General features: G+C 41.9%; 1 protein-coding gene across 5 annotated transcripts; it reads right to left on the bottom strand.

Annotated features, from left to right (window-relative positions):
- Positions 1–289: 289 nt before the first annotated feature.
- On the bottom strand, positions 290–13,527 carry GJA3 (gap junction protein alpha 3). 5 transcript variants are annotated; one of them, XM_042839242.1, is made up of 3 exons: positions 11,981–12,159; positions 9,531–9,627; positions 290–7,838 (listed from the first exon to the last, which is right to left on the bottom strand). In XM_042839242.1, the coding sequence occupies exon 3, from the start codon at positions 7,819–7,821 to the stop codon at positions 6,289–6,291; it is 1,533 nt and encodes a 510-aa protein (XP_042695176.1). In that variant the 5' UTR covers positions 7,822–7,838; positions 9,531–9,627; positions 11,981–12,159; the 3' UTR covers positions 290–6,288. The 5 variants fall into 5 exon arrangements, with proteins under 5 accessions (XP_042695176.1, XP_042695174.1, XP_042695175.1 ...); XM_042839240.1 differs by lacking the exons at positions 9,531–9,627; positions 11,981–12,159 and adding an exon at positions 13,386–13,527; XM_042839241.1 differs by lacking the exons at positions 9,531–9,627; positions 11,981–12,159 and adding an exon at positions 12,949–13,144.
- Between the last annotated feature and the right edge of the window lie 10,731 nt (positions 13,528–24,258).

The following is a 24,258-nucleotide window of genomic DNA, read 5'->3' as shown; positions in this document are numbered from 1 at the left end:
TTCACCCCTTGAAATTGCTAGTGCAGGTCTTGATCAGCTGTGTCTTCTGGACTGTGAGCTTCCTTTAAAGCCGGGAGAGTTCTGTGTGGAGAAGGGTCTCAACATCCAGTTTTCCAACAGCTTCACTTCGGCACGCACTTCATATGAAGAAGGGAAGCAGCAGAGCAAGTGAATAAAGGGAGAGAGCTAACTGACTTTGCTTAACTGTTCGGTCACTCCTGTATTTTGAAAGACCATCTACAGAGGCATGAAAATTCAATCTAAAAGAGACAACACTGTGGTACAAAAAGTTTATTTAGTCACGATTTTGTAAACATTTGAGGTAAATAAACATCTACATCAACTTGTTTCTTACAGAATTTAATACACAAGGCACTTCTTGGAAGACAGCACTTCTAATTGTTTGCTGCTTTTATTGTTATTGTAAGTCCATGATGGTCCAGAAAATTCATCATGTTTGTTGTCTGGTTCTGTCGTGTAGATGACAAACATCCGGTAAGCAACAAGAAAGCAGTGAGTAAGCTTTCTGGTGCTCTACAACCTTTTAACTGTGAGATATGGTGTAAATGGGAATAGAAGTATATTCTCCATGTTAGAGCATGTTCACATTTCTTGCATAACTCTTCAAGGACTGAAGCTTCTGGAATCTGATTGGCATCTTGCAACAAACTTAAAATGCAAATCTGCAATTTATTTTTTTCATGTCAGTGTTTTTTGCTTATGCAAATAGTCCCATTACATTTACTGGTCTTATCTGCACAAGTAGAAATGACATATGAAATTGTATTTGCAGGCTCAGAACCGTATTGTTGGCTAGAAAACAAAACATTCATCTTTTTGGTAATATCTTAAACAGTGCAGTGTTTCTCAACAAGTATTTTGTTTGGAATTTCCAACCAAGCTGTAAATTTTGCTCTTAAAACACATACACCACACCTGATTTCTGTCATTGAACTTCTACACAAACGAAAAGGCATATAAGTAATAGTGATCCCTAAATTGATTGGTAATAATTGTTTGTGATGAAGTGTATTTTTCCATAGCGTTCTCCCTATATAACCAGTTCCCATAGTTTAAATATGCAGACAAAACTGTTATGGTAGGTCAGTGATCGGGTTTCATTTTATTTAATGGTATTGCCTTATGTCTGAAGAGCTTCTGTGCTAGAGTAGGACAAACTCTTTTAGGTTCAGCATATTGCTAGAGTCATTCTTTTAATTCTTGCACAAATGTAAACTCAGAAAACAATTTCATCCAAATGTGCAATCTGAAATCAAAAACTGAATGTAAACTTCAGAAAATTAAAATTACAAGAGCACACTTCTCACAAGAAAAAATCAAAGTAAATGAAACAAAAATATTTGGGAGGAAAAATAAAAAGAAAAAAAAGAAAAAAAGCCAGCCTGTTCAAATCCACAATGTTACTGTATGTACTGAAAAAATTATAAAGGACCTGGGGGCTCAATGCTCTGCTCTTGCAGACTGCTACCACTCACAGGAGCTCAATGAGATGCAACAACCTGCATCAGCTGAGGCAGCCCCATGAGCCACTGAATGAGGATCTAAGTACTGATCTGAATTTTAAAGCTTGCTTTAGCTATTCTACAGATCATACACTTAGTTAGGTGTTCATACTCGGCAATAATCTCAAGAGCTGCAAAACGTCAGACACTTAATTAGCTCCATGCACCTTCACAAATGACAGATATGCCAAGCCAAATCAACCCCCGGCACCACTTTGCACACCACTGGTTTCTGAATTAGGCTGGAATAGAACACAGTTCATCTGCTTTCTCAGTCATGCTGTCTATTTTCAAGAAGTTAACATTTTTTCAATGGCAGCCTGGATCAACAAATTCAAGCAGTACCTTCTTATCTATGAAAAAACAGTAGATGGATTTTCATAGACAAAAATATACCACTTCAATAAAGGGAAGTTCAGGTGGGCTGTTTTCATTTAATCAAAACACAAAGGGAAGAAATGTGTGGTTTTAAATTGTACTTGACTTTCTTTTCTATTAACTCACAGCTGCACTAATTAAAAAAGCTCAGTGGCAGAAAACAGAACATCTGTGCCCACAGCAAAGAAGCCATGCATTTATGTACAGTACAGATAGGTTTTTCTTACATCTTTGTAAAACTGTTGTGAAAAAATGTACTTCTGCAACCAGCAATTTGGTGAATATGTTCCATGTAATCACTGTGGTTGGAAGGCACTTCTGCAAGCCATCTACTCCAACCCTGTTGCTCAAAGCAGGGTCAGTTAGTAACAGTGAGATGTCTTACTGGAAAAAGAGCAGCTCATCACACACCTGTAACTTGTCCAAAAAGTATTTGTTGTTGTTGTTGCTTTTCTTCTTTTTCATAGTTGACTTAACCTTTATTTTTTTAACTATGTTTATGTTTAAGGCAAAACAATCTTCCCACAGTGATTCTATTTAAAGAGTAAAAATTAGTGGTTACTTTTTTTTTCACTTTTCTTAATATCAGGCATGATTCTGTTCCACTTCTGCAATAACTGGTTTATGGGTGTGAATACAATCTTTCAGGATTTTGTTTTCAAACTCCTGCATGACCAAGCTAAATCAAAGTATTATTTGCTATCAGCTCCTTCTTTGGAGTTAATTAATGTATGAGAGTAAACAACTTGAAAATTATCAGATAGTACTGACAGTCTGTTCTGTGAGTTAGTTGGTGTCTGTACGTTTTTCCTAGAACTATGGAAGGAGGGTAATTAACCTGCTTTTAATACCAAATAGGGCAAATACCTTAAATCACTGTAACAACTCACCTTTTGATACACCAGCCAATAGTTACGTTCTGAAGATGTCTTATTAGACACTAAATATTTTCTATCTGTAATTCTTATTTGGGAAAGCAAAGTGCAAAGAATTAGATCTTATCCTAAGTTTTCCATTAGTTCCAAATTAAGAGCTACAGTCCTATGTTAACACTGCATTCGACCAAGAGCTTCGTCCTTCTTCTTTACCATGTATGTGAATTCAGTGAAAATTCATAAGTAAAGATTAATTAAAATTCTCATTAATGAGACTTTTTTCAACAAATCTGATCTCAGATGTGACACAACAACTAAAAGGAGTGGTAAGCACTGAAGGGGAGCTCTGCTCAACCCATTACCTGGGCTTCAAAGAAGGAACAATTAGTGGACTCTAAATGAATTGTAGCTAACCAAGAAGCTTAAGACTGTAGAAATATTTGGTGGAAATTAAACAAGCTGATTTTAAAAGCACAACCTTTAAGTTGTAGATTTGCTTTCTCAGACAAGCTCTGCTTTGATGTGGAGGCTGCTGTCAAATTTCTCTTCGGGTTGTATAAGAGTTACATTTCTCCCCCTGAACCTTACAGGGGAAAAAAAAAAAAAAAAAAAAAGAAAGAAAAAAAAAAAAAAGAAAAAAAGATCTTTTACATCTTTCCAGTAATTACTCTGCCTGAAAATACCACATATTCCACAAAAGCACCTGAGCTCTCTGCAGGTCTAACCACATGTTAATTCAGAAGGTATCAGTTGATCCTAAGTTAAAAATATCTCTGCTCTCATTTTATATACAGTATGGATGCAGTACTGCAGGACTCACTCTGTAGGGGCTGCACTAAGTTAAGGACTGCAAGATACAGGGCTCCATCAACAGAAAGTCAGTTTTGCTCTCGGGCCTCAATATTAAAGAAAAAAACAACAAAAAAAACACATTTCCCAGGTGGTCTGGAAATACACTCCAGAAGGACTTTGACTTCATTCTCCAGAAGTACGAAAGAAAGGAAAATCCAGCCAATGAATTTTGATGTACTAATATGCAGAGATGCATATTTCATTATTTCAGCAGTCTAATTATTTGACACTTACCTCAACTCAAAAAAACCTCTACTACAAACCTCTACTAATGAGTCCATAGTTTTTGAGTGCTAAACTCTGCCTTTTGTTTTACAGTGAGGCAATTTCATCAACTTTCATTAAGTTCAGCACAGTTGCATGGATACAATAGGAAGTGGGATTCAACTTTCGGCTTTCTTATAGAAAGGGTTTTTATGGCTTATAACAGAAAATCCAAGAGTGAATGCTTCAAGCTGAACACTAACAGTAGATGTCTTTACTGTACCACTGTATATTGACTCTCAATGAAGTGTCTGCCTCGAGATCAGTGGCATCAAAAAAGACTTCTCACCTGGTTTACTACAAGCTGGTCAATGAAGTCATGAGACAGCATGCCCAGGGGCTGCAGAACAGCATCTCTGACCAAGAGAAAATCCTTGTGTCTATTCAAAAGCAGACCACTTCAAGCTTGAGTGGTGGGAACATTTTAACTGTTGAATAAAATAAACACATTCCAGAAAACATTTAACAGCAAAGTAACTGGCAACTTAGCTGTTTGCTACAGGATGACCCTGCTTTGCCTGAGTAAGGGTTGCACTGCCAGGCCAAATACTTCCAACATGTGAAGGGTTATCCCAGTGTGTTTGGTTGTTCTTCTCCAATTACAGTACTTCCAATTTACAGGAGCAAAAAGACTGACTCTATGCTTCATTTATTTTGGATTTTGCTTAGAACAGAAGTTGAACCTAATCCTGCATTTCTTTGTACCCAAACTCTCACAAGCCTGCTCAGGAATTCAAAATTCTGACTAATTTCTGTAAGAGCATTTGTTACAATGAAATGAAGGATTAAGCCAGTTAAAAAGAAAGCTGCACCTTAGAAAAAAATACCCAGTAGTTTCCTCCACTCATTTTTAAGAGAAGTTCACAATTTTCAAAAGCAGGATTTTAAAGTCTTTATAGAAGGCCCCAAATCTATACTCGTTCTGGCCCCAAAACTCCATGTGAATTTTAGTTCTGACTGAATACGGCCTGCAAGTTCCATCGCCAAACCTTGCTCCTTGTTAAAATGAATGGAAATTCTGCAAGTGACTTCAGTGGGGTCAATACAGACCCATCAGCATGTTGCCCAGATATTTTAGCCACCTTTTCTGCAACATAACATTGTCTAAATCTGTTTTTACAGACTTCTCAGACACTACAGATTTCTGTTAAGGGACAGGGTAGATCATAACAGGAAATGTTGGTTTGGGTCTTCGTCACCATTAGTTAAGATTCCTTCCCCTTACATTTTCTTGTAAGATCAAAAATCAAACTAAAATGAGTAAGTACACAGTCAATTAACTTTAAATCTACAGATCAAAATTACTCTAGAAATGTTCAAATACTTAAAAATATGCACTCAAGTTTACTTCTAAATAGCTTTCTTCCAACAAACTTAAGCTGGTAACTAATAGTCTAAAATGCAGAGCTCTACTTCATCCTATTGATTATCCATGGGCAACATATAGGGCCACAATGTACTGAAACCATAATCCTTGCTTTCTGAAGAGAAATTGTTCTGTGTAATCATTTCTGAGGTGTATGGTTTACATTCCTGTCCTCTTCTAAGCAATTTCAGAAGTCATCTAAAATTATAATCAAGCATGCTCAAATATATATGTGGGCTTCAAAACATGATGTGATCATTGTTGGCAAACACTGGATAGAAGGTCAAACCGAACACTTCTTAACAGGTCAAGAGTTAAAAAATAAAAAGGAAAAAAAAAATAGAAAGATGAACCTCAAAATGATAAAATCTACTACAGGGGTTACCTAAATTTTGCCCAGCCAAGAGGACCACGTTGGCAATTTGCCATGAACACAAAGGCTTCCTTAAGTTGCGTTATATGGAAGAGACTGCAGTGGCCTTGGTCTTTAATATGGCAAGTTGGTCCAGAGAGATGACAGGTGCCAACAGGCAGCGTGCCATCCTGATGTTTGCCATTGGGCTACACGGGATTTAAAAGGAAGAAAATAAGTCATAGCATCTGCTCACACAGAGCTTATGTGAAAAGGCTGGAAGTGAAGACAAGGGCATGAAGGAGATGATGGCAGGCACGTGGGCAGTAGGGATAGGAACATTTTGCTCAAATGAAAGTCAGCCTCAGGGCACTTGACCTGCTACCATCACCACCTGTTACCTCTGCAGGCCTCCACCGTGGCTGCCCTTGGGAGATCTGCCATGGACATTAAAGAGAGCAGGATTGGTCCCCTGGCCTACGGGCTGCGCTTTGGCCACCCCTGACCTATTAGAAAACGTTGCTATTTTTCCCCACTACAACTCACAGAGTGCAAAAACAGCAAGCATCAAAGTTGAAACCCAGGCCTTCCCACCCGTGCCAGGCCTGGCCTCTCTGGGGAAGGTCCCCTGCCCACTCTGCCTTCAGCCACCTGCTCCGCTGCACAGCGGTGATTGCACTACACGGCCAAGTCATCTGACCTGGCTCTGCTGCTGCTCGACTTACTGGCCCTGCTCAAACGCCGTGTGTCTACAAGCAGCGGTGGCTCATGCATCTCCACGGTGGTGCAGGTGGCTGAGATGGGCCGTTCCTCCGCCAGCTCCTCCTCGCCTTCCACATCCCACTTGCTTCCACTTGCCCCGCTCAAGCTGGTGCTGCTGCCACTGTTGGCTGTGGAGATGGGTGGCCCAGCTGGGGGTGGGAGAAGCTGCTCCAGGGGCTCTTCCTGCTCTGGAAGAGGATGCCGGACGCTGCTAGGGGTGGAGGAACCCGCTGAGCTGGAGGGTGCCTTGCCTTGCTGCTCAGCTGCCATATTGACCCAATTCTGCTCGGCTGCCAGGGCATTGCTTTTGCTGTTGAAGTAGTTGATGACAGCTGGTGTGGGTGTGGGGATGGGAGTTGGGATGGTGACAGGAGTGGAGACAGGCGTAGGGGTGACAGCACGGTGCCTGTTCTCCGGAACTGGTGGAGCTACAGGGTAGCTTGCCATGGAGGCAGTGTTGGAGGGGGGCCGTGCCCTAGGAGCAGCTGCAGCATAGTAGGGTGCCATGGTCACCGGAGCCAGCAGCGGTGTGACAGCACGCGTGTCAGGCAGAACAGGAGCAGGTGCAGTGGTCGTTACCACCACTGGCGGTGCTGGTGGTGGCAGGGAAACTGGTTTGGATTCTCCTGTTACCATGACCGGTGTCAGCGTTGTAACAGGCATCTCAAGGCTGTACTGGCTTGTCATGCCCTGCTTCAGCTTCTTCCACCCCAAGTGATATATCTCAAGCATGTTCAGCAGCAGGGAGACAGAGGCCACCACCAACATGAAGATGATGAAGATTGTCTTCTCAGTGGGCCGTGAGATGAAGCAGTCCACAGTGTGTGGGCAAGGCGGACGGCTGCACTGGTAGACTGGCTTTAGTTCAAAGCCATAAAGGAAGTACTGGCCCACAATGAAGCCTACCTCAAACAGCGTCTTGAAAATGATGTTGAAGATGTAGGTACGGAGCAGAGCACCTCCCATACGGATTCTACCACGCTCATCACGGATCGGAAGCTTCTCCTTTCCCATTTTCATAGGAGGGTCCTTGAAATTATTGCCTCCTCTACTACCACCACCAGATGCTGCTGCTCCTGGATAGTTGTTCTCTTTGACACTTCCCCTCTTTTTCAGCTCTTCTTTTTCTTTCCTCTTCTCCTCCATGCGTACAATGTGCAGCACGTGGCCCAGGTAGATGAGGGTTGGAGTGGAGACAAAAATGATCTGCAGCACCCAGAAGCGGATATGAGAAATGGGGAAGGCTTTGTCATAGCAAACATTTTCGCAACCAGGTTGCTGAGTGTTGCACGTAAAGTCTGACTGCTCGTCTCCCCAGACTTCCTCAGCGGCAGCCCCCAGCACCAGTATCCTGAAGATGAACAGTACTGTCAGCCAAACCTTGCCAATCACCGTGGAGTGCTCCTGCGCGTTCTCTAGCAGCCTCCCCAGAAAACTCCAGTCACCCATTGTTTCAGATTTCTAACCTGCAATAAGAACATTAGAGCGATGTTAAAAAATATTGTTATTATACAACACTGAAGCAGAACAGCTTGTTACAGCTTGTTCCCCCATACCTGACATTTAAATGTACTCCCTTTTGCAGAATATTGCACAGATATGTTCCAAATTACTTTGGGCTGCTTCAAAAGTAATGCATTCTATTTCACTTTTTTGGCTCATAACATGAGAGGCAGATGTTGGTGGGATGGCAGTAGAGGCTGAACCTTCCCACCAGTTTTCCATTACATATTGTTGCTGTATGACAGATGGCAGCAGAGAGGCTGTCTGACAGAACGGCATCTGGCATGGAAGCCGCATATGAAGGAAGGGTGTGGAACAGAATTCCCCCATGTGGAAAAAATGGCACCCACTGACATTCATCAATGCTTGCTGAATGTGTACGAAAACCAAACAGTGGATGTGAGCACAGTGAGGCAGTGGGTGCTGCATTTCAGCAGCAGCAGCAACAGCCATGCAGATTTTTCCCAGTGTGGCATGAAGGCTTTTGGTTCACTGCTGGTGAAAATGCCTAGCTCATGGTGCTGACTATGCTGAAAAATAGTTTATTGTAGCTGAGAATATGCTCTATCAAGTACTGTTGCTGTGCTCTACGTATCTGCTGTCATTTCCATGGAAATAAATGGGAAGCACTGCCTTCAGAGCTAACCTCAGGTCCCATGCAGCCATGGGCTGTGGGGAACGCAGAAGCAGGATGTTTAGTGCCTCCACCAGCCAGTGCAGCTGTAAATGTCTGTACAGAGTGGCCAGCAAGACAGATTCAGAGTTAAATTTCACCTGAAGTGCCTCTAAATGCTCTTGTCTATTTTTAGGAAAGATCAGGTGGAAATTAGTTCAATTAATCAGAATATTCTAATTATAATATGACTGCACCTTTATCGTGGCGTGATACAAAGTCACTTATTTGCCATCAGGACTTAATTATTACAGCACTCAAGAGGCCAATAATGTCTCAAGTCTCTGCCATTTTAATGCTGTACAAACACAAAAATCCTGATTCAGAATCTGTAACATTTGCAGTTTAATTCTGGAATGTGCACATCAACAAGCATGCTCTCCAAGTCTACCCATGTTTAGAAAGAGAGAATTACTGAATAATTAGAAATATTGGGGAAAATGATAAATATGAAGAGGAATGGTTTAAAGGTTTCTATACTGTTGTTCCCCTGTCCTGTCGTTTGTGGTTACTGAGCCACATCTACTGAAACACCAATAAAATTATTTAAAAAACAGCAGCTCAGGGCACTTCAGCAGCTACGCACAAAGAAATGAAGGACGAACTCGATGTAATTATCATTTGGAAAGGCTTGAAATACAAGACTGTATTTTTTGAGTACGATTCTTGCTAGCTATTTTCAGTTGAGAAACAAGCTATAAACTGCTGATATCACTTCTGGCTGTTTCTGAGTGAAATCCATGTAAGAAGTACATTTTGTTCACCTAACAAACACAAATACACTTTACTTTTGGCACTTTCAGAAATGTTTAATATTTATAGTTCAAATACAATAATCTAGATGCAAATAAGTAAATAAATAAAATCACTATCAGAAAAGATTATGCCTTTATTTTCTTTAAAAATCTCAACATACTTTTATTAGCGCAATCAAATGACACTTCACTCTTTTCACTTGCATACACTTTTTTTGTTTAAGTACCTGTGTGCTACAGTTCCCAAGAAGAGGAGTTCATCATTACGTGCAGAAGTCACTATTATTGGTATTTAACTTATTGTGATTTCCAACAACAGTGTCACTGAAATTCAAAAGGGAACATTTCCAAAGTCAGCACTGAACTTCTTTCGAGCTGTTAGTTAAGGTAACGACAGTCATTTAGTTATTTTTTGTGCAATTTAATTTTACTATGAGGAAGTCAGATACCTGTAAATGCACAACAGTGTATTTCCACACAAAAAGCAACATTTTTGGAAATCCTAGAGTGCTGAAACACTTCTTATCCCAACAAAGTTAGTTCAACAAAAACCCTATCCACAACAGAATAGATCTTTGATATCCTGCAATAATGTTGCCTTTGATATTATGGAATTCCTTTTTTACTCCAAAGCAGTTGAAGATACGCTCAGTTCAGCTCTGTCGTAATGTTCTTGGGGAGCCTTCTTAAATAAAATAAAAAGATGCTTATCTCCAGTGGCTGGAGAGATTGCAGAGATCCAAGTCTTTTATCTTCTTTCAGTGTCAATATATTCTCCAGCGAGCAACTCTTAAAGCCAGTGCAACTCATATGAAAATAACAGACACTTTAAAGGAGTGCTCTGATATAAAAAATGATTAAATGACATCAGACTTAACCCAAGGGCTCACAAAGCTCACAGAGTTTTATTTGAGCTATCACCATTAGGTCCAACAACAAAATACCTGCATCATATTCAAACAGGCACTAGTTCAGCTGAGAACACTTCCAGGCTAGCTCTGCAGTGCTAAACTTCACTTGAACAGGACTACTTCCAGCACTGCTGATTGTGCTTTCAAATACAGAGACAGGAAATTGTTTAACTCTAGTCTCACATACTGTTTGCAAAGGGAGAGCTCTTTTTCTTTTCGTAGTTGGAAAAAATACAGATAAAAAAATGAAATTCAAGAAAAACTACTTGCAAGGAATGATAATGCACGCTGATTCAGTGCTATGCAAAGCAAGTTACCTAACTTGGGATCATTTCATAACAACTGGCAGTTATATATATTGGTTGTGTCACTTGAAAATCATAGAATCATAGAACTGCTCAGGTGGAAAAAAAAACCTTAAAGATCATTAAGTCCAACCACAACCTGACCATGCTACCCTAACAAACCTCCGCTACATCTTGTCCCCATTAAGACAAATAGTGAAAAAGAGGCAATTCATTAAAAATGGAACGGAATTACGCGTCAGAATTAATATTCTACCATTAGCTAACAAGCTCAGTATAAGTAAAATTGGCTTTGTGGATGCTGTGTGCGTTCGTGTGTGATAAAGAGAATGAGCAAGAGAGAGAATATATTTTCAAAGCTGTGATGTCAAATGTATCCATCTACAGAAGACAGATAACCTGGCATCTATAAACGTGCCAGTTATTATTTCTACTTGTATTTCTGATCCTGCCACAGAAGAGGTTCATCATCTAAAGTATCTATTTATGAAATATGGCATTTTAATTACTTCTGATTTTACTCTTACATATGCTTGTGTATGTATATATACACATGCATGCAATACATATATATATATAAATGATGTATAAATGATTCCATAGCTGTGTTACATATATTTCCATACTGTGATACCTGCTCTACTTATGTTTTCATGATAAATAATAAGCTGTCAAATCTAGAAAAATGCCTTTAGCAATTATTTTGAGACTAATGCATCTCTGCTAGAACACGGTTCCGTTTCTTAAATTCAGTCCACGTTTCATTTCTTCTGATAGTCTATAATATCTTGGAATTTGTTTTTATATCCAAAATCATGTACACTTCACAAACCAGTATGAGAAAAAAAAATGCTGCTAAAAGAGAAAACATAACTTGCAATATTTCCTTGTTTTTACAGTAAATTATCTTTTATAGCAAATTATAGTAAAGGAAAAGATGTCACCTTGCACAAAGCTTGCAGTGGACCATGTCTGGAAAATGTGAAGGGAGAGAATGAGCTGCTGTAATTTTCAGTGAAACCTAATGGCATTTGGTCTTGTACACATACAGATGTGAAATAACAGCTGAGGTTTCATTATTGGCCTTATAAACTCATTTTTAATGAAGGTTTGAAAAACACCTTTCTCCATGCTCCGTGTAACACTTTCAGAGGCATCTACAATCACCTCCATTACACTTGTGAGAAATGAATCCCCTGTCTTAAACATAATGGAGCCTTTCCCTTAAAAAACCTCTTGACTTCAGTGACAGTTTGGCTCGAGTGAAGGAAAAGCACAAGGAGCTGACCCAGGAGAGACACTCCACCTGCAGAACTGCTCTGTTCCCTGGCATAGCAAACCTCTGCTCTGATTCATTGCTCACAGGAGAAAAACAGGAACAAAAAGTAACCCATTTCCTTTCCCAGCATACTCAAATGCCACCTTAGAGCTCTACTTTGGAATCAAAAGACAGTGACTTACCAATAAAACACTGAAAGGTGAGGAGAGTATGGAGCTACCGGGGCACTAGGAATGGCCGTCGAGCATGAAGGGGACAGTGCCTACATCGCGAGTGAGTGGAGCGTGAATGAGACAGATCTGTCAAGTGTCCACACAGCATCAGCCACACGGATCCAAAAACTGCACAGTAAGGAGCGTCCCACCCCCCGCCCCAGAGTTACAAGGGAAAGAGGAGCTTAGCTGCCAGTTTAAAGATTCAAGACCCTTTTCCACTATAGAGCAGCAGGCACCCAATAGACAGGTTGAAATGAGAGGGCACTTCACACAAGTTACGGTAACTGCAGGGGAGGCAGTGCCAGACATCCTCTTCAAACTTCTTAAAAAACTTTTCTGCACTATCAAAAATCAAGAAAGTTTGTTTTCCTTGTTTAATTCTGAAATGCTCCAGAGAGATTTTTCCTTCTCCCTTTAAAATTCCTTTAAAGGGAAACTCAAGCAGCTTTGCCTACTCAGTTCAATTCCTTGTTCACATCTGTGCCAGATTCTTACACAACTAACTCACGTGCAGGACTCCTAATAACATCTTGTACTAATGTGATTTCCTCAGCAAGTCAGGAATGGATTCAAATATCTTTCTGATACCTTCTTTCTTTCTTTCTTTCTTTCTTTCTTTTTTTTTTTTTTTTTTTTTTTTAAATTTTTACTACAGGAAAAAAAAAAAAAAAAAAGACAACTTTAAATTCTGCAAACACTGGCAAACGTTTGCCTCATCAAATTTTCAAAGAATTCCAAGGAACGTTCACTCATTTCAAACACTTTCCATCCCCTTTGAGTCCTGAGTGAACACGGGAGGAACTGGCACGTTTTTGGTACCTCTCGAACCAAGGAGCGAGGCAGAAGCTCATTCCCCGCGCGGCCTGGCGGAGGTCAGCGTGCTGCTCTCCCTTGGCTGGGGCAGCAGCCCACGATCAGGCAGGCACGGAGCTCACCCTGAGAAAGTCAGAGGCGCCTTGGGTCACTCGGTCCGCGCTGTCCTCCCGCGAGGCGCCTCTTATAAGGCTGGAAGCAAATCCGTCTCTGCTTTGTATTGGGAGTTCATTCGACTCCTAGCCTGAAACTGGCTCGAAATGCGCATCAGTGCTCAAATGTGAATTCCTTGGGGAAGGAATGCCATCCCCTACACACGCACAGTGGGGCGGGCAGGAGCCGTGACCATCTCGGAGCACCCGGCGCCTCCCTCCGCTGCATTCCCGAGGTGCTGCTGGAGGTTCGGGCGCTTCTCGCCGCGCCGGGCTCCGTCCCGCCGGTGAGCGCGGGGACAGATCGCCCTGCCAGCGATGCCTCCGTCAGCACGGGGCACGGCTTAGAGGCTGAGATGGCCGCTCCGTCCCCAGAGCGGGGCACCCGCCCGCTGCGCTCTACTTACGCGTTGCGGGAGCAGTGAGTGCTATTGGGAGTAGCAAAAGCTCAGCTCGTTCGGGTGAGTCCGGACAGCGTTCGCTCATAGCTCGTTTAACTCTGGGGAAAACAAGCCCGCAAAACTTCGCTCGGGAGGCGTCGGAGGCTGCGGGTGCCCGGAGGGGCGGCCGCGCCCTGCCTGCAGCCCGGCTGCGCTCGGGCCGGCGGCAGCCCACGGCGCCCCTCCGGCACGGCTCTTCGGCGGGCGCCGGGCACGCGGCCCTGGGGGGGCGGAGCAGCGCCGCCCAGTGGCGGCCTCGCGTACCCGCGTGCAGCGGCCGGAGGAGATTGGATGCCGTGAGGGGCTCTTACGCAGCTCTTTTACTGCCCGCAGACCTTGCAGGGGGGAATCTGCGCTGCCTTCCGTGCGGTGTCAGATACTTCTTAAATCGGGCATTTGCACAAAGGAGTTTGTTTTTCTTTTCCTCAGACCCTGGAGCCCCACAGGGCTGCCAGCACCTCAAGTTGTGCTTCACCGGCTGCAGTTAACGCTCTCACATCAGGCCAGATCATTCCATAGGTAGAAAGGAAGCAGCAATACATCACAGTCCTTTGCATTATTTCAAGAGGCCCCTCACGTTCTACAAATGACTAGAGTCCAGGTTTTCACAGAATCACAGTCATAGGGATCGGAAGGCAACTTCCAGAGATCCTCCAGTCCAACCCCTGCTAAAGTAGGATCCCTGTAGCAGGTCACAAAGGAATGTGCCCAGGTGGTTCTTGAGTGTCCCCATAGAAGGAGACTCCTCAGCCCCTCAGGGCAGCCTGTTCCAGTGCTCCCTCACTCTCACAGTAAAGAAGCTCTTCCTTGTGTTTGTACGGAACTGCCCCAGTTTTTGCCCGTTGCCCCTCGTCCTGTTGCTGGGCACCACTGAAATGAGAGCCTGTACCCCTGACTGAGAATCTATACCCTTGATTGAGTCTATGTTAGGAATAGAAGACATTATGAGCAATATTTTAAGAAGTGTTTTTTCTCAGACAAGAATATCTGTCGTGCTGCCGTGCACATGACATTTGAAGAACTTGATTTATTGCAGCAATGCTCGGAACAGTCCAAATAATTTGCAGGTGGTTTTTGGTATTTTCAGCATTGGTGCTCAAAAACATTACCATCTCTACATTTTGGTTCAGCTTTTGTATGTTCTTGACTATTATCCTGAGAAAAGAAAACATTAGGCAGAATGTCTTTATTGGCATTTACATGTAAGTTTCAGTTGGTAGCCACTCTACAGTCAGAGAGCTGAAAACTCAACTACACAAGGTCATAACAAAAAACTTCAGTCCAGAGGAGAGAAGGCTCTGGGGACACCTGATAGTGGCCTTCCAGTATCTAAAGTGGGACTATAAGAAAGAAGAGAACACACTCATCTGCTGTCATAGGACAAGGGGAAATTGTTTCAAACTGAAAGAGGAGAGATGTAGAGGCAAAAAGGTTTTTTATGATAAGGATAATGAAGCTTTTTGACAGGTTTCCTGGAGATGTGGGGGATGCCCCGTCACTGGAGACACTCAAGGTCAGGCTGGATTGGGATCTGCGCAACCTGATGGAGCTACAGGTGTCCTTGTTCAGTGCAGAGGAGTTGGACTAGGTGGCTTTTAAAGGTCCCTTCCAACTCAAACAATTCCACGATTCTTTGATTCTATTCAAGAAAAAGATTTGAGACCCTGAATAGCCATGTGTAGCAGGGGACTAGTGGCAAATGGAAACAGAGGATCCAGATCTTTGCAATGCTTGGTTCCTCCCTCTTAATCTTTCATCTGGAAACACTAGAAAGATCTCTGCTGACCTAAGAGTAGTAGTGGCACAAGGACAAATGACTATCAGCAGAGATGAGTGATATACACAAAACACAGTGCTGCCATGACTGTAAGGGAAGTAGCATTGCAGTGTGGATCATGGAGCAGTGGGGCATGCGAGCAAAGGAGGGAATCCCAGCAGCCCATGTCACTCACAGCACTGCAACTTCCTTCACTCAGTGAAGCTCCTCAGCTGAAAGACTTGATCCTAGGAAGAAGAAGAGAAAGATATCAGTTAGAATCATCTGTCCAAGAGGTTTAACTTCATGAAACACTGGGTTTCCACAACACAACCCACAATAGTGCTTTTCCAGTATCGTGATGATTTTAAGAAGTATTTCCCACTTGCTGTGTAGACTAGCCTTAAAACTCTTTTGTTAGAAAAACACTCTTGATTAGAAGAGCAGTGAGGTTCTAGAGGAGCCTTTCAGCACTGACACAGAAGGTTTTGAAGATAGAATCCAATATATCTTCAAATAGGGATAATCTGATGCAGTTGCTGCCCACAACAGGACTGCATCCATCCACTAATAAATTCCTTTCCAAGAATTCCTCTCTGGGACAGAAGCAAATCTCTGGGATGTCTGTAGAAAAATTCAGAGGCAGAGAGGCAAAATGCCCCGAGTAAACCTAAAAGGTGCAGCTTTAAAAGTGAAAGGCCAATTAAGTACTGGTGAAAACCCAAAGATGAAAGCATGCTGAGGAGGTATGACAGGCTATTTGTTAGCTGTGTACTAGAAGATGAGGATCTGAAGCCGAATACAAGAGGAAAAGAGTAAAAGTTGTGTTTTTCGCCCCTAGACATACTAGGGTCTATAAAAGGTGAAAAGATCTCATAAATTAAGAAGATATATATTAATCTTAGGCTGAACCTGAGCTGCTGCCCTATAAAAAAGAAAGAGATCTGCAGATGAATGCTGATGAAAAGCAGTTTTACCCTGTGCTACTTCTACTATACGCATCTGTTTTGCAGTACAGAGGACAATCACTCATCCCATATTGGTGCCTCCAAATGCAGCCAATGGAAGCAACTCTGATCTGCAGTGCACATCTTTACTTATAAACAAGCCACATCAAAGTGCTACATAGCTTGACCCTGCTGTAACTGTGTTCACACAGCCTCAAAAGTTGCTACGAATGCCTTCAGTTCAGGTTGTTGGGGCAACAACCCTGCATGGTATGCGAATGGTGAGAACTTTGCTTGACATGCCGCTATGCTGCGGAAGATGGCACTAGAGATATTTAAATGCTGAGAAAGGCTACTACCAGGAGGCAGCTGTTCAAGCGAGCGCTAAAGCCTTTTCTTCCTTCCTTGTTTTCTACGCTATGAATCGAAATTAACTATTTAATAAATCGGTAATAAAAACTGCATTAGTAGTTTAATTTCATATTACATAGTTACTACTAGTAACTATTCCAATTAGTATCTAGTTTTCTGCTCTGTTAGATACTACAGACAAGCACATCAGAGAATGCAGAATATTAACAAATAAATAACTGGTGGCAAGAAAAGTTAGTGAGTCTGTAAGAATAGTGGCACAAATGAATTATCCCAGAGTACACAAATAATCTGGAGCAGACCTGAATATGGCAGTGAAATCCTAGGCTGGCATTTTAATCAACGGAGCAGGCTTCCTCTCAAAAGAAATCTGTGGGAAATCTCCTAATACAGAATCACAGAAAGAATCACAGAATGGCCAGGGTTGGAAGGGACCTCAAGGATCCTGAATCTCCAACCCCCCTGCCACATGCAGGGCCACCAACCTCCACTGCATTTGGAGGCTAAACCAGGCTGCCCAGGGCCCCATCCAATCTGGCCTTGAACACCTCCAAGGACGGGGCATGGTTATGGCAGCTTTTCTTTTTTCCACACTACTGGCAGAAAAGTGAAGAGATAAGACAGAAATATTAGTACTTGGCATATATTAATGTGGGCCACAATTCCAGCTAACAGAGCTGGAAAAAAAAAAAAAAAAAGAGTTCAAAGAGTTCTCTGCTGAGTTAGTGAGTTAAAACTGTTCATACAGCTATTGAGAGAAGACTGTGTTGCAGCAAGGGAGAAGGTGGCTAATAGAAATTACTAGAGAGAAAGGAAGCTACAGAAATGAAAGAGGGGAAAGACAGGAAGGCTTCTGTCTTTCTGGTAGCAGCCACCTATGAACATACAGCCAGAAGCTGTGATTTGAAATTGCAGTTTATGTAGCAGCAGATACAACTTAATACGTTGCCATTCCCTCCAGTTCTTCTGCTCACTCCCTACAGCTCTTCTTGCCCTACATCATGGCCTACTGCCCCACAGTAATGTAATCATAAACATTTGTTCACTTACTCTCCCTGTAAGTCAGACCAAGGCATTGAACCAACTAAAAATCAATCCAGCAAAGCAAAATGTTTGCTTTTATAGCAGTTAAAACAGCCCCTCAATCCAATGCTGACTGCAGCTGTGCAAAAAACTATACTGGCACAGTAAAGGCCCTGTAGTGAAGGCACTTGTTGGATGGGGAGGGAGAGAGACACAGATGGGACAGGAATGAACAGGAAGCAATAACAGTGTTAATATCTTTAACGAGTGCTACTAGTGAACACAGTGAACAGCAAGGAATTGCCTGGAGGTTCACACTCAGAGAGTTGTGGTCAACAGCTCACTGTCCAAGCAGAGATCAGTGATGAGAAGCATTCCTCAGGGATCAGTGCTGGGACCAGTGCTATTTAACATCTTTGTAGGAGACATGGACAGTGAGATTGAGTGCACACTCAGCAAGTTTGCAGGTGACACCAATCTGAGTGGTGCACTTGACATGTCCTAGGAAAAGGATGTCATCCAGAGAGACCTGGATAGGCTTGAGAGATGGCCCACACCTGCTTCATGAAGTTCAACAAGGTCAAGTAGAAGGTTCTGCACCTGGGATTGGGCAATCCCAAGTACAGATACAGGTTGGGTGAAGAATGGCTTGAGAGCAGCCCTGAAGAGAAGGATTTGGGGGTGTCAGTTGATGAAGGACTCAACATGAGCTGGCAATGTGTTCTCACAGCCCAGAAGGCCAGCCGTATCCTGGGTTGCATCAAGAGAGTTGTGACCAGCAGGCCGAGGGAGGTGACTATTCTCTTCTAGTCTGGAGTAGCAGTGCCCCATCTGGAGAACTGCGTTCAGTTCTGTGGCCCCTGACACAGGAAGGGCACGGAGCTGTTGGAGCGGGTCCAGAGGAGGGCCATGAAGATGGTCAGAGGGCTGGAGCACCTCCTCTATGAGGACAGGCTGAGAGAGCTGGGACTTTTTATAAGGGCATGTAGAGACAGTACAGGGGAAGTGGCTTTAAACTGGAAGAGGGTAGATTTAGACTAGATATTAGGAAGAAATTCTTTCCTGTGAGGGTATTGAGACACTGGAACAAGGTTGCCAAGAGAGGTTGTGGATGCCCCCTCTCTGGAAGCATTCAAGGCCAGGCTGGATCAGGCTGTGAGCAACCTGATCTAGAGGGAGGCGTCCCTGCCTGTAGCAGGGATGATTTTAAAGGTCCCTTTCAACCCTAACCATTGTATGATTCTGTGATTCTATGAACACTTTCAGTGCCAAACCACAGCCAAAGCTTCCAAACAAGGAAATTCCCTGTTTGATGTTCTTTTTCACTGTATTCGAGGTAAAAGCAAATAAAATATGTTTCACCAGGAATATACCTTACTGACATACATCATGAGTTTGTCGAGACCTCAAATACTGTATACCTTCTACAGAAAGGAACAGCAACAGATATCCTGATTTGAATTAGAAAAACAAGCAAAGTTTGTATATGGAAAAATATCTCTGCAAATTTGAATCACCTGATGGCTTGCTTTTGCACTGAAGGAATCCCGTAACCCAAAATGACATGTTATTCCTCTGAATCTTCTCCTGAATGCAGACCAGGCTGCCAGGAAATCCGCCTACATACGGTCAACTGGACAACAAGACTTAAAACAGGTTTGGATTTTGGTCTTTCGCCATCTGGGAGGAAGTTGGGGTAGAAAACTGAGGCAGGAGGAGCTTTCTATTCACTCTGCTGAGGAGAAAAATAATCCATTGCTAATTTCATTAATACAAATTACAATTATATCTACTCATAGTGCCACATTGTATGCTTTTGTCAGGTGGAATTTATTGTAGTGCAAGAATGCAATGTTATGATTGCTGAAAGCACAAAGGAGCCATGCTGATAGAGATTGTACTGGGTGGACCTTGCACTAATATGCAGGCATGAATTTGTATGAAAAATAAGTTTATTTAGCAGGTGATCTTTGGGTCAGAAAAAGAAGCTCTACTACTTGACTCAAATGGGCCCCCATTCCCCACAGATTTTTTAGAAGCTCCCTCTGTTTCGTAGCAGAATTCTATCTCCAGACCACCCTCAGCAAATCTTGGACTAAGTTGCCATTTAGCAGTCTTCAGTGATGAACAGTTCATCATCCACAGAATGGTTTTGAAAATGACTAGCCCAAATCTTACTGCAGCACAGTCCCTTTATTTCTTACCCTGTTGCCAGCAGATACGAAGAATAATTTCATCTTCCTTGCTACAGTCTTTTATGCATTTGGAGAGTTCTGCAGATCTTTCTTCAAACTTTTCCAGGCTGCCCTGTCTCTTTCATGCATTCCTGTTAGGCTCTATGTTTTAAATTTGGTCATCTATTATTCCTCACTCCTTGATTTCTCCAGTTGATAAACTTTTTTATAAGAACGTGCTCCAAAGTTTCTGATTTTCTGAATTTCCAAAGTTTCTGCATTTCTGATAAGGAACTGCAGGTGCCAAAGAAGAGTGGAATCATTATTTCAATACTGTATTTTTGGAAAACCTTTAATGCATACCAGTATGATATTTTCCAAGTCAGAAACATTACTGATTCATGTTCCACTGATGGCCTACTACAACATCAGCTCTCTGCAAAACTATTCTTTGCTTCAGAACAGTTTTCCATCCTAAAATCTTGCAAGTGCTTAGTGTTTCACAACACTACCATGTACTCCTTCCCAAAGGAAGTCTCAAACTGTTTTTTTGTTATACCATTTCTCCCAATGATAAGGATCTTACTGACTTCCAAGCCTATCTTCCCAAGTATCTGCAGCTCCTCCCAAATGCATAGATAGAGGTTATCCTATATGGAGATCTTCACACTTTAACAATGAATCATTAACAACTATCTGACTGCTATGTACAAAAGCTTTTATCATGGCAGAGACATAAATTACTCCTAACAAATCCGTGTTGCAATGTCTCACTCTTCTATCAGATGACAGTGCTATAATGATTTAGTAGTCAGTTTGTTCTACCTGCACTTGTGTGTGGATGGGCAAATGCATGTTTTGGTTTTGTTCATTTATACTGGAGAGATTATGGAAGCTCCTTACACTGCATATTAAGCACTCAGTCCTTGGAAAGGATGCAACATCTAGAGAAGGGTTGTGACTAACCATAAGCAGGTATTATGGTAATGATGCAATATACAATAGGTTTGAAATGTTTACCACACCGTAATTATAAAAATATTTTTTCTGGCACCTGTCATTGCACTGACCTTAACAAACAATGGTGTTTGATTAATCAACCCTGCTCCCTTGTGAACATGACATAGCTGTCACATTTGTCTTTCAGTGGGAGAAACTCGGGTTAATTCTGTGCTAGGACTGCCATAATACTTTCAGACCAAGTGAAAGGAGTCCTATGACAAGAGAAATGCTGATAGTCGGATACCAAATAGACAGCAGATGTTACAGCCAACCCATCAACAGAAGGTGCAGCAATCCTGCTGATGTGTGGATCACTTGGAGGAGGCAATCTTTTGTTGTCTTAAAGGGTGAACCTCAGTCCTACAAATGACCTGCAAAACATTCATAATCAGTTTTTGTGATCCTGAACCGAACAGTTTTAAGATTGCTGATTTTCTATTTTTTTTTACTACGGCTGACTGTAATTGCCAAGAGGACAGCAAAGATACATGTTATCCATGCAAGCCAGCCTGCGCTGCACAGCCTGTCCTCTGAAAAATGCTGCCTGCTTCAGACTACTGTCACTGCATTCACTCACTACAGTATTTCTTGGGTCCCACACCGGAGTTACACTGAGTGAAATGCTATTTGGTTCTCAATAGTGCAAAATACACTGCTGTTCAAACAGCAGCCTGAAACCAGTGCTTTATGTGAGCAGCTTCAAAGATACAATGAAAAAGTAAACACCATTTGAACATACATCATATTTTGTTCATCCAAAACCTGCAGTAATTCACAGCTGTACCATGTATGCTCTCCACCAGCTCACTGTAAACATATTTTCTTAAACTGTATGCCCTACTGACATGCGATTTACCAGAAAGGCTGATGCAAGCATCTGGCTACCTGGCAGTATGCTTGGGGAGGGTTTTCTGTTATGAAATGTGTTATTCAAATACAATGGATTACAATGAGCATTGCACAGACAGATGAAAAAATAAGTATTGTGTTAGTGTCGGTGATTTACAGGGCAGGAAGGGAGGAGTTGTGTACGATTATGTGGCCAGTTCTGAAGATGAATTCTAGGGTAGCTGTGGGGGATCAGTCATGATAGTGACAGTAGGTGTAAGCTGAGTTCTCAGAGGTGGAAAGTCAGAGATGTAACTTGTTTCCTCAGATGAGTCTGCCAGTTAAATCTTAGCTCATTTCCAAGCCTAAGTTATAAATATATACACATACACACACACATACATGTTTGTTGTGTGTTTATTTGCTTATGGCTAGGCACGTGTATAAAGAAAATACCCAGGTCAGAGCTGGGACAACTTTACAGAAGATAAATATATTCTGTAAAAGAAAACAAGCTGAGTTGGCAAGATGGGAAAGAAAATATATGTAACTCCTGAATATCTTGAAGGCCATTATTCTTAGCTAAGACCATTAAGTCTCAGTTATCATAGTGTATTTATAGGTTTGGTTTCAGGGCTTTCAGATGAAAGTTTAGCCTTATGAAGCCAATGGTAATCCTCTGGTCATTTTAGCCCAGAGGGATAATTCTACACTGCCCCATTCCAACAACTCCCAGTTCGGATAGAACATTATTTGACACTTCATATCCTGGCTGTGCTGTACCCTACAGTAAGGAATCAGCCTCCTTTACAGACAAGACTTCAGATTTGTTGCTTCAGTCTTCAACATTCTTGCAACCTTCATTCTGCAGTCTAGCATCCACATGCAAAAGCGTAGATAGACACTGTATTTCAAGAAAGAGCACACACAATTCCAAAACAGCATTGTATTTTAATGTATGAAATCTATTGTTTGTCAACCATGCAATGTAGCAGACAGAAATAGGTGTAGAGGGATTCATTCCTAGTAAGTATCTGAACAACATTATTTTGTTTTCTTAAAAAATAGCTGTTAAGTAACATAGACAGAAATCTCATAGACAGCAAACATCTCCTGGTGGAGCTGGTACACCTAATGCTACAGTTGGATCAAAGTCCTCTCTTGGGTCACTTTCAGCAACTGTCCCAGTTGCTGTCTTTTTCTGCTTGTATGATATCTGGTTGCCAAACTACTAGCTGAAGATAATTAATTAACCTTATCTTGTTGGAGTTGCCAGTTTTGGCACGCTGCATTCCAAGTTCCAGTTAAAGGCACAATAGGAAAACAAATTCTTCTCTATGGACAGGTTATGCTGTTTATTTCCAGCTAAAGTTTCATTAGAACAAGACTGATTTATACAACATATTTGTTTCCTAGCGGAGATCACACATATGGCCTTCCTCTATAGGCTCACAAGGTCTGCAGGATGTATTTGATAGCAAAGGCAGTGTAACAGATTGAAAAACAACCTGTGGCAGAAGGCAAAAATTTTTACAGTAGCTCCCAGCTATTAAATGTATTACTGCTGCATTCATTTTCTATTGTGGTAAACAGATTTTCATTAGACATATTAGGCACATGTAGGTAATACAGAAAATGGACACCACAAATGTCCTTTAATTATGATTTCAGAAGAAAATACAAATCTTGTTACAAAAGAAATGTAATACTAGAGCACTGGGAGTGTAGATAGTTTGTTCTCTTTGTACTTGTACACAGAACAGTGCAGGAATTCTACCAAGCACGAATCCAATGTGCCAAACTTTGTTATTCAGAGTTGAATTAAGGATGTTTTTACAGAGCAAGTTTCCAGGTCAGCTCATTATTAATGACTTTATATTTTTGTTCATTCATACTTCTAAGGATGCTGTTCCTTTCCTTTCTGCTACCATGTTTAATGAACACTTTCCATCTGCAGTCAAATTATAACACTGGTTAAGCACACAAGCAGTGGCAGCCTGCTTGTGTTCCACTTCCAGTGCACAGTGAGAGGTAAGGAGTCAACCTGGGCAGCTTTGTTCATCCAGAAGCATTTGAGGAGATGGCTACAAAAAGAGAACCTAAGGTAACTAGCTTTCCTCCCAACCGAAGGAGCATTACTAAAGCTGAAGAGGAAAAATTGGTTTACTAGAAGCGTATTCAGTGGGCAAGCACTAAGGAAGTACACTGCATTGCCGCGTGTGCTTCTGTAGCTGCCAATGACAGGCATAAAACAGAGTATGCTTTGAGACTGCTCTGGAGAGATGAGGCAGACTCACATAGTGAATTGTACATTATGAACTTGAACAACTCAGGAATGTGAACATTATGTTTTCAAGATCCCCCTGTCTTCTGATTGAGAAACTTTGCTATTTTGGCTATGCAAGTTGTCTGTAATTCTTGCTCATCCTATTGTAACAAGAGAAAAGGTGTTTCAATCTCACTATGTAGAGAATGCCAGAAAACTGGGAGTGGTTTGATACAGCCACTTAAAAGGTGCACCAAATCAGAACTGAAAGCTTTATGAAGAAAAGTTATACAGGATGAATGGGGGGAAAAAAGACTGATGGAGCACCAATAGTTATGAGCTGCTGCATATCGTGCTCTGAGTGTTGAAGCACTTCTTCTGGAAAAGAAACAAAAGAACCAGAATAAAACAAGGTAGTTTTCTTTACTTTACTGGGCCCCCCCCCCCCCCCCCAAATACAGAAAAACACTGC

This window comes from Centrocercus urophasianus, unplaced genomic scaffold, assembly GCF_019232065.1.
Source record: "Centrocercus urophasianus isolate 14NV4802_14NV808 unplaced genomic scaffold, USGS_Curo_1.0 seq_9, whole genome shotgun sequence".
NCBI lineage: Eukaryota > Metazoa > Chordata > Aves > Galliformes > Phasianidae > Centrocercus > Centrocercus urophasianus.
Note: the sequence above shows the minus strand (reverse complement) of the source record. Positions and strands in the feature narration are given on the sequence as shown.